This window comes from Rosa chinensis, chromosome 5 (assembly GCF_002994745.2).
Source record: "Rosa chinensis cultivar Old Blush chromosome 5, RchiOBHm-V2, whole genome shotgun sequence".
Lineage (NCBI taxonomy): Eukaryota > Viridiplantae > Streptophyta > Magnoliopsida > Rosales > Rosaceae > Rosa > Rosa chinensis.
Genome location: NC_037092.1, coordinates 4129682 through 4140971, shown reverse-complemented (window position 1 = coordinate 4140971; position 11290 = coordinate 4129682). Strand labels below are relative to the sequence as shown.

At 37.0% G+C, this 11290-nt stretch overlaps 1 protein-coding gene across 1 annotated transcript; it reads left to right on the top strand.

Moving 5' to 3' along the window:
* Window positions 1-1376: 1376 nt before the first annotated feature.
* Window positions 1377-4311, top strand: LOC112165614 (transmembrane protein 184C). Its single transcript, XM_024302192.2, has 5 exons — window positions 1377-1532; window positions 2171-2468; window positions 2554-2676; window positions 2994-3284; window positions 3841-4311. The coding sequence occupies exons 2-5, from the start codon at window positions 2205-2207 to the stop codon at window positions 4048-4050; spliced, it is 888 nt and encodes a 295-aa protein (XP_024157960.1). The 5' UTR covers window positions 1377-1532; window positions 2171-2204; the 3' UTR covers window positions 4051-4311.
* Window positions 4312-11290: the final 6979 nt, after the last annotated feature.

Sequence of the window (11290 nt, the reverse complement as noted above, 5' to 3'; positions counted from 1 at the left end):
AGCCCTCTCAGCTGCTAATTTGTGTTCTAAGGAGTTGCTGATGGGCTCATACCGTACACCATTCATCACCATCCCAATGTACACTTCAAGCATTTGAACAATACAAATAGGAATTATTATGGATCTGGCTCCTCTGCAGTGCAGAGGGTGTGAAGTTATGTAAATTTACTAAAATCTGGAGCTTCCAAGTGATTTAATGGCTAAAACATAGCCACATCAGCTCAAATCATTTTTCTTCCCAACTTTCATAACGTGGCCGTTAACTCGAAGACGAAAAACAAAAAAACCAAACTAATGAAGAGCTGACGAACTGGGATTTGCCACCAATGCAGTTGTACTAGGGAACAGACAACACAAATGCTAATGATCACCGAATCGTTTCATGAAATACGACCTAATATAAAATATGGCAACCGCCTTAATTCTCATGCCATTTCAAAACAGAAGTCGGTCATTACTATCCTCATTTCCCCAAATCCACGAACAATGATCAAAGTCCTAAACAGTCATAATATGGGTAACAGAAGGACATCAGCTTTAAACCAATAAGCTTCAGGTAGATTTCAATGTCAAACCCTTCTAATACCTTTTGAGAGTTTTCATCTCAACCTTCAGGTCCTTTTCACTTGCAAAACTCTTTTGATTCCGAAAGACAGATTGGAGTAAAAAGAAAGGAGAAGGAGAAAAAGACGATAGAGGGGAATCAGAGGATAGATGGAATTCAGTTGGCATTCTAAGTTTTTGTTTTTTGGTGGAGTTGTGGTATTTTAACGACGTTAAGATTTATTTGAGAGGAAGAGAAGTCCAAAAAACAATGTTAGCTTATGTGGCACAATTAAATTCATTGGATTAGAAGAAGGATTAGGATTTTATGAAATTTAGGTAAATTAACTTCAGAGGATCCAAGTCCAATTATTATTTACTCATTCAAATAAATTTTTTAGTATATCAATGTATCAATACATTAACTACACTATATTTGACATAAATGTACAATCAATCCATGCATAAGTAGACTAACTTGACTTGATATCAAATTAGTCTACTTCTATGTCGAACTAGTCTATTAATGTATTGATACATTAATGTATTATAAAATAATCTACGTTCGAAAAGACACCACGAGACTGAAAAATGATCATCTCAATTATGGAGATCTAAAATCAAACATCATGAAGTCGTCGGCATTTTCACGGGAAAATTTTTTTATTTTATTTTTATTTTTAATCACACTTAAGTATAACTAGGCATTACACTAATCTATAAAAAGTAAAAAAAAAAAAAATGAAGAATACTCATTTGTGTTTACGAGTTTTATACGATTACAAATACCAATACGATGATTGGCTAATACGAACACGTATACAAATACAAAAACCAGCCAATGGCAGCAGGCACCTATTTGCTTAGTAATTCAATGCCAACTTGAATTTGAGATTTTGAGCCTTCGAGGGTTGTTCGAACCCAGAAGTGGGTATTGACCAAAAAAAACCCAGAAGTGGGTTGGTAAACTCTGATTCATCCACGACTCGGTGAGTTTCTGCTGCTTACCCAACTCGTTTTTTCCCCTGTTCTTATAAATTGCAATCAACCCTTTAAAGCGCTTTACTACTTTATATCTGGAACTCTTTGATGTTTGTTTATGCTATACTTCATGCTTGCTTAATGCTCCTTGCGATCAGTTATGGGTTTTTAAGGAAGAACTGGTTTCTTGAGTGTGATTTTTTTGGTAAATTTGAGCTGAAAATCTTCATGGGTGTATGCAAGAACTGGTTTTTAACATACCCCCTTTCATGAAATCGAAAATTTAGGTAAAGGGTATCTGTAGTAATTGAGAAAGTTAAGACCTTGATGTCTGATTTTATTGGTGCATTGGCAAAAACCAATTGCAGGGTGAAAACTTGGAGTGAGTGAGAGATTCAATTATGTTAGGAAGTATCCTATATTAACAGTTAGGCTCAGTTTTTAGATGGATGGAATTGAAAGCTTAGAACCGGAACAATTGAATGCTAATATGAAGAAGTGTAACTCGCTGGATGATGTATGAACATTGCAAATGTCTTTTTGAATTGTTGCTCCTGTAGATGCTATCTGTGACTGTTTAATTAGTACCTTACACTAATGAAGTTAACCTGTAGAATCTGAAGCTCACTTAACATTCTTTGGGCAGATTCCAACCTCGGCTTCCATTTCACTGCTGCATAATGGATTTGAGTACAATGGATCGCGGGCAGTTGACCCTGCTAGGATCAGCTGGTTGTGTGATGCTCACAATGCATTTCACAGTCCAGTTATTGTCGCAACATCTCTTTTACTGGAAGAACCCAAAGGAACAGAAAGCTATAATAATTATCATTCTTATGGCTCCACTATATGCAATTGACTCATTTGTAGGTTTATTGGATATTCAAGGAAGCAAAGCAGTTTTCATGCTCTTAGACTCTATTAAGGAGTGTTATGAGGCTCTGGTTAGTGGTTTCAACTGAACTATGACTTTGTCCTTGTTCTCTTATGGCTTGTCAGAATTCCTAAGTTCTTGTGTTCTACTTTCAGGTGATTGCTAAGTTCTTGGCTCTAATGTATAGTTACCTGAACATATCTATAAGCAAAAGTATTGTGCCAGACGAAATCAAAGGAAGAGAAATCCACCACTCTTTTCCAATGACTCTTTTTCAGGTATGGCATAGCTCATGCTCGTTCTATTTCCTACTAAGAGTTTCTATGCATATGTCATATGTCAGGGCTTGAATTTTTCTCTCTTTTTTTTTTTTTTTTTTTTTTTTTTTTTTTTTTTTTTTTAAAGTAAAGATACGGATCTTATGTGGATTGGTGAACTCTTGTGCCAAGCCAATACAATGAACATGTTGGTCCTGGCTCCTGATAACATACACTATGGAATATATAAGCTTCTCTTTGTAGTTAAAAGCACTTCATATAATATTTTGCGTTAATCTATTTATAATTAAGAATAATTGTGGCTTAACTAACTGCAGCCTCACACTATTCGGCTAAACCACCAAACCCTGAAGCTACTCAAATATTGGACTTGGCAGTTCGTCGTCATCCGCCCAGTTTTTTCTGTTTTGATGATAACACTACAAGTACTTGGAGTTTATCCCAGTTGGTTGAGCTGGACCTTCACTATCATTCTTAATGTTTCCGTTTCATTGGCATTGTACTCTCTGGTTGTGTTTTACCATGTGTTTCCAAAGGAACTGGAACCACATAAACCCCTTGCAAAGTTCATGTGCATCAAGGGAATTGTCTTCTTCTGCTTTTGGCAGGTATAGTTTATCAACCTCTTCAGTTCTTTTGCATGTCTGATTTATATATGCTGCCCCAAATTAAAAAAATGTTTACAAGGATCTAGAATAACATAGATATATATAGACACCAAAGACGATGATATGAATCCCCTCAGTATTGACTTTGAGTGGTTGGTTTAGTCTTTTGGACGAAGGTCATAACTTGTTTTGAGCTCCTCTCCTTATTTGGCAGAATTGCAATTGTATAGAATTTATTGCACTTCAAGTCTTTTTAATATTCTGTGGTTCTAGACTGGGGGAAGCAATTCCATGTTGAGAGTGGAAATTTGAACACCATTTAGTTTTTAGTTGTTCTTCAAAGAGTGAATATTGACTTATTTAACTGATTGAACACCATTTAGGGATTCATCTAAGACTGAGTGTTGTTTTATTTTTTATTTTTTTGGCCAAAGGTTGGCCCAAGTAGTTAGTTGGTTCGTAGTGCAATACTGCCTAGAGATTCTTTTAAAACTAGTCGTCTCTTACCGACCTTGCTTTACTTGTTATCAAATGATAAGTGTTTAACAATCTGCAGGGAGTGGTCCTTGAGATATTAGCTGCTATCGGTATCATTCGATCTCATCATTTCTGGTTGGATGTGGAGCACATTGAAGAAGCTATTCAGAATGTCTTGGTATGTCTTGAGATGGTCGTCTTCTCTGTTCTCCAGCAGTATGCCTACCATGTTGCACCTTACAGTGGAGACGTCGAAACAAAGATGAGATTAAACAAGAAGAAGGAATGATTTCAAGAATGCCATTCTTTTATGTATTATCTTTAACCTCTCCATGATATTACACGATAGCCCTGAGACTGGAACTTCAAAACGAGTCGTTTCTATGTTCCTTTTCTTCCTTCCTACCATATACTAAAAAGCATTTCGTTCAACAAACCCCTGGGACCAAATGATGAAACCTGCATTTAGTATAGGTACTGAGTCGCTTGTGAAACCTTTTGTAGACTGCTAATAAGAAATTCACCTACAGCCATGGCTAATTTGTCATAATCTTCGGAATCCAAAGGAGAGAGTCTGGGGATCATCAAAGGCATCTTACTTTTATACGTTCTTAAAGTAGATTGAACCCTTCAAGTATATGGTGTTTTCAAATTACACACCACTCATTTCAGTCTGAAATGTGTTATCATACTCGTACGCAAAACTATATCCTTAACTTATGATCTAGGTATTCTTACCAAAAGTACAAAAAAGTAACAATAGGAAACCCAGTGGTGAAGAAAGGCTATCTTGAGAAGGAATCCTATATTAGCTAGTGAACCCTAAATCCGAAACCTAAATTCTCATAGGACAAACATGGATGATGCTGGCTCAAAAAATTTGATTCTGCCTATCACTGCGGCTGTAATGACAGCTGGGTCAGCTGGGTTTCTGTTCTATCATGTCTCTGCTAAGCGTCGGGACAAAGAGACATATAGAAAAGAGAAGCTCTCGATTAAGCGTGACCAACTTGAGATGCTTAAGGAGACCAAGAAGTAAGAATTTTTTTTCATCAATTGATCGCTGCTTTGTTATAATTTTCAATGTCCTTGGAATTTCATTTATTTTAATTTTTTGTTACATATGAATTGTTCTGATTCTTCAATGTTGTGGTTTTTGGTTAATTTGCAGTTCTGTTTTTGCACTTATCAAGCATCCCTAATATCATGTATGGGTAGGTAAAGTCTTCCGATAATTTTTTATTTTGAGCTGTGCTTTAGTTTTTTAGACTAGAATCTTGTGAGTTACTGTTGTATGATGGATGAATGAATTTTTGTGATTCGATTCCGAATTAAAACTGAAAGAAGAATTGAATATTCATTGGTCAAATCATTCATTCCATCATAGTCCGATAGATCTTTTTGGACATTCAAATTGCTTATTGTTCCTGTAAGTTGTTGCAGCAAAATTTGCCCTAAAAAATGTGAAGCTCCTAGCTAGCTAGCTAGTTTTGGGTGGTCTTAGGAGTCAGGATACAATTAGATTACAAGGCATATATATTCGTCGTCGCATTCTTGCCTGTTACCCGATTATCATTGCTGGCATGGGCCACCAGGTCTTATTTTGCACCTTGGCACCTCTTTTTAATCTTCGTTGTATTTCTCTTTCACTATTGCAAATGTGCTATTATATTGTGCTTATTGTTGCTAAATATAGACAGGATCGATGTATGAAAAGGGGGTTGTTGCAAGGGCCTAGCTTCATATGCTAATTATACCAGCCAATCAAATTCCAAAATAGCAAATTTCTGTCATTGGTATTTTAGTTGTGAGGTTTGTATGCAGAGAGTTGATGACAGCTATTAGAGACTAAACAGTTTTCTAGTGAGAACTTCTTATGCTAATGTGATTTCGGTGACTTAACTCGGACTTTTGGTTCATTTGCAGGCCCGAGTCTGATAGTGTGGTTAAGATGAAGAAGTGATGAAACTAACAAGCTTATCTATCGAAAAATTGCATTTGCATTACTCTCAATTTCTAGTTTTGTTTTAAAATGAACTTCAGAACTCTGCAATGAGAACGTTTGCTTATTTATATATGTGATTGATGCGTGGTTTCTCTATATATTTGGCGGCAATTGAGATAAACTGTAGGTGAATAACTGAGTTCGAACCAGCTTTTTCTTAAATTTGAATTTAATGAAACACTCGCACTTGCATTCATCACAACTTTAATTATGTTCACTAGAATTCAACTTAAAACAGAATCTATTATTTTCAAAGTTCGTAAAGCAATTTCTGACCAGCGAGTCAAAAGACTTGCGAACTAGAATTTGTGCCTTCTGAATCTAGAAACCGCTCATTGCTACAGAACACGGATTCTAACAATTATGTCGTTTTCTATATTTCTGTTCTTCCTTCCTACCATTTTTCATTATACTAAAAAGCATTTCATTCAACAAACCATGTTCTGGGATCAAATGATGGAACCTGCATTTCGTATAGGTACTGATTCACTTGCGATGCCTTTCGTAGACTGCTAATGAGAAATGCACCTACAGCCATGGCTAATTTGTCATAATCTTCCGCAGTCTAAAAGGAAGTCTGGGGATCATCAAGGGCATCTTAATTTATACAAAAAGTAACACAAGTGATAATCGCGATCAATGTAAAGTCCAAACTCGAAGTCTGCACCATAATCCAATGATCCTTGTTTAGTAAAATTGCCACCCCATTTACTCTCACAAGAACCATTTTTACCAAAAGTTCCATCCAACCACAACTCAATTGCATCCCTCAAGTACTTCTCAATCACCAGAATCACCAGAAACTCAGTTGTTAACTATCATTTGCAGCTTTAACAACAGAAATGTAAAAGAATATGAAGATAATGGTGATGATCCAACTTCTGGAGCATTGATGCAATAGACTCTTCAGTGCATAGTTAGGTATAAAGGCCACGTGAATAAGCTTCTGTCCACCTTATCAAAATTTATCTGAGATGTTGGGAATTATGAATTGAGAAGATGAGGAATGATCATAATATCTGTTGCAGAGTCTAGAACCTAGCACTTTGACGTCTTCATTGTTGGTTGTTTCAAAATCATCAGCTACGAAAGCCATGGAATTGCAATATGAAACAAAGGATATGAGATTGTTTAAATTGCATGCCACAATTTGTCCACCACTCCCTGTTTGCTTTTGAGCTTCTGCTTCTAGCTTTGAAATCTCTTCCTCATAATTCATTGAGCTTTTCAAACCAAAGTTGCTTAATATATCCCTCACTTTGCCCTTTGTGTGCCGCGAACACATGTTATAGTGAGCCATATGTGAATCTGAGTTGGTAATATGCACGTCTTCACCAGAATAAAAAACGTACAAGTCCTATAGCAACTGCTCCAGTGGGAGTGAAATTCAATATGAAACATAAGCTCTCTTACCAGGAATATGTCACCAATTAACAGATGAGCCTTGATCACAATCAAACCATGCGAGTTAAGTAGCCACACTGTTGAACTTGACAGTGCTGTAGGAACCCAAATCCAAAAAGTGGCCAACTCTTTCTTTTTCATGTACTGTTGAGTAAACTCCACTATTTGAAGTGGCATATATATCTCCACAAGTTGCGTAGGCAAAAACAATACATAAGGAACAAAAAAGATGGCCGAAGGTCAAATAACGTCAAGTGATTCATTCTTATGATTCGGCTTATTAACAAGGATAACACCCAAAGACTCAAAAATATGTGAGATAATTACAAATAACACAGCTGACAATAGATCCAATACATTCTTCAAAAGCAACCATTGTGCCACCAGAGTAACAAATGGTAATTTAAGAAGAAAAGTGCTCTTGTCAATATTGCTCTTATGTTCAGGAATCAACGGCAAGAAAGTGTGGAAAATTAGGAGCGCAATGGACTGAATAGCAATTGTAGTCATTAGAACAACTGGATCAGAACAGTACCCCTCGAAGATGAGAACTCTTAAGTTGATTTGGAGAAATTCAATAATTTCATCAATAACCAAGTTTACAAACCCTTTGTTCTTCTTGTTCCTCCCATTGTTGCCCCCCATTAATGCCAAAAGCTCTTCTCTCCTTTTCACATGTTTAAGTCAACATAAAACTCTGCCCTTTTTGTTTGTCGGTGAAGAAGCTTAATCTGCTCTCTAATTTCTGCCGTAATTTTGAGAGCAAACTCACAGGCAAAATAGCAACTACTCTCCCCAGCTCCTTTACCAACACATAGAACTGATTCGAAACCAGTGCATCATTCTTCAGAAGCTTCACATGTAGAGGATGAGCCAGCATAAGCAAATCCAGACCCTTTTGTCTCCCACTTGTTCTCCAAATTAAACCCATCTCTGAACATGTTGGGGCAAAGAACAACCATGCATCCATCAGTTCTATTCACCAAGAAACTATTACATTCAATGCCACTAGAAATAAGCCGCTGATCATGGTGCATATCCATGCACCCACTAGTAATACTAGTCACTGAAATCTTGGTAAACCATCTCGTTTTTTTGGCAACATATTCACAACTCAAAAATTCAATCAAGGCAAATATCAGTGAAAGTTATTACCAGATGCCATTGTCTCTGCAAAGTACTCCATAAAAAGTTCATCTGTTAAGAGAGTACTACCTTTATCACCAACCTTCTTATCGAATCCAGAGAATCATAGTTGCAGTACATGGTGGCTAATCTTCTTTGAACCCTCAATGTAATGCTTAAGCGTTACACACAAACACAAAGCATTAAAAACATTCACTACAGAGCAGATACCAATATCCTTTCCATACCTACAACACTTAGGTAAGGCACAGTTGATTAGCACTGAAGAAATCGGCTGAAAATTGGGGTTAACAAAATTAGCATGCATCTGAGGAATACATTAGGGATAAGTGGTGGTACTTGATTCTCCAATTGTTGCCATTACTTACAACCTTCTCCAGATTTAAAAGCATCACTTATAAGCTTATTAGTACCCAAAGAAGTACCCATGTTACAATTACGACCATCCCCTATCATTGTTCTCTTATCTCTACTAATACTCACTCTAGAATTAACAACAAATGCAGGAGAGTATGGTAAGGTGGGCACAGTGTACAAAGTCAGATTCTTACCATCTGTTACAGCAGCACTTGTTGCTGTTTTCAGAAGAGCTGCCAATGCAACAGAATCAAATAACTCTTTTACACACTAATTGAAAAAAAGGGAGGAAAAAAAAAAAGAAGTGAAACAAGAGGGAGACTCAAACCTTGGTTGGGCCTCTGTAGGCTAAGACCACTCCCGCTGGAGCAACACTTCGGTGTTTATAAAAGCGAAACATCCATATATTCTATTCTAGATCATATTATAAAACTTCCGAGGCCCCCCGGAGCCGGTGGCCTGAGGCGACTGCAGCCCCTGTACACGAGCATGGAGCGAGGACAAAGCATGCATTGTTCCCCTTTATCATGTTGCTCCTGATCAAAATCAAATGTAATAGCTGGGTCAATAATCTTTGTTCTTCAGGGATCGGCATACAAGAAGCAACACCCTCTGCCTCTATAAGCATGTCATAGAGGTTCAATGATGGAGACATCAAACCCGGGAATAAAAATCACGCGCATCCTTGCTTAGTTTAAACAATCTTTTTGCATTTAGGTTGAATGATGTCTAGAGGATCAAGTCATAAATTTTTGGTATAATTGCCAGAATACACCCTAAATTTAGCAATAATTGTCAATTCACATCTTTAACTTTCAATTGTGAAAATTGACCCTCTAAACTTGATGAAAACTGCCGATTTGCACCATCCGTCAAATTCAATGTTTTTCATACAAATATGAAGAGTAATATGGTCATTTTATATTCATTTTTTAAATAAAAAAATTTCTTTGGAGGGAGATTCATGCGCTTCTATTTACTTATTTATTTAATTTACAATTTCATCTACTTATTTACTCATTCTAGACTCTCTGTAAGTAGATGAAATTGTACAAATAAATAAATATATAAGTAGATGGAAGGGCATGAATCTCCTTCCAAAGATTTTTTTTTTCATTTATTGTTATTATTCAAATAACTAAATATAAAATGTTCATATTACCCCCTCATGTTTGGATGGAAAACGTTAAATTTGATGGAGCGAGTGCAAATCAACAGTTTTCGCCAAGTTCAGAGAGTTAATTTTTGCAATTGCAAGTTAAAAGTGTAAATTGGCAATTATTGCTAGACTTAGGGTGTATTTTAGCAGTTACGCCTAAATTTTTAGTTGTGGGCAACCACAAAATTTTTGTAACAAAATAAAATGCACCAAGGTAGTAGATGAAATAGCTAAATTAATTGTCAAGAAGAGTGGTGATCTCTATTGTACTTAAGTTAGGCTTAAATGCACCATGAAGTCGATATAAATAGTGATTTCCTATTTTCCCTTGATAAAAATAAAGTAAAACGAAAACATTTTTATATATCATAAACCTCAGTGCTTACCATTTTCCAAAAAGTTGGAGAATGAGAAGTAAGACTAAATGAGGGTTAATTGCCATCCACAATAACCAAAAAAGAAGAGACCAAAACTTTTGCTTTAATTTTAGCTTCCAAGAGCTCTACGTACTACTTTTGAGACCGGAACTACAATTGCCTAAATAAGGCCCAACACGTTGCATGTACATATAAAACCCAACCTCTCTAGACAAGATAAACCCGATCAAGCTTACCGTGATTTGTCACCTAACTTTTTTTTGTTTTTTGAAGAATATCATGTCGATATATTAATATTCAGGCCAGAAAAGGACCATCACATATCCTCCCTCTACCATCTCTGGGTAGATAAAGAGTTTGTGGTAAACCACAGCGATACATAGATTATGTCAGATCATTTGACGGTACCTATACTCACTTATTTAAGCAAACCTATACACTATGAAAAAACATAGGAAATAAGCAAGCTTAAGGTAAAAACTCATAGTTGCCCTAAAAACAATAGGAAATTAATTAGAAAGCAAAAAACTAACTAAATAGAATAACCCACAAGGGCAGCCCATAGAAAAGCCACGACCCAAACCTAGCAGGTGGATCAGCACTTGGCCCAAATTTTCCCCTCCTCCACGTTCTTGTAGCACGTACAGCAGGTGTCCCTGCCTTCGGTCTAGCCTGCCACGACACCCAAGTCGCCTGCAACAACGCCGCCATGAACATCAACGCCACGACCATGCCGCCATGACCAACCTCCCAAGTTCCATCTCTGTACATCCCACCGCCGCGCATCGAAGGCTCCAAATCAGTACCCCACTACCTCAACAAACCTGCCGAGCGGCAGCAAACTTTTCAGACCACCGGAGCCATAGCCTCAAGACATTCCCCTCCGGTCGCACTCTTCACACAGTGACGAAGCCAGAGGCTTGCCACTGGTGGGAGCCGCCGGACGAGCGACGAGATGGAAACTGGAAAAATCTAGTTTTGGTTAGGGTTGGAGGTGGCAGATTTGTCACCTAACTAGTAACTAGAAAAAAAAAAAAAAAAACATAAAAAACTAGCGAGAACCAGATTGAACCCCACTATC

Coding starts and splice junctions, on each gene's coding strand:
- LOC112165614 (XM_024302192.2), top strand. CDS start 2,205: ATGGATTTGAGTACAATGGATCGCGGGCAGTTGACCCTGCTAGGATCA. Junction 2,677..2,993: donor TTCCAATGACTCTTTTTCAG/GTATGGCATAGC, acceptor AACTAACTGCAG/CCTCACACTATTCGGCTAAA. Junction 3,285..3,840: donor TCTTCTTCTGCTTTTGGCAG/GTATAGTTTATC, acceptor AACAATCTGCAG/GGAGTGGTCCTTGAGATATT.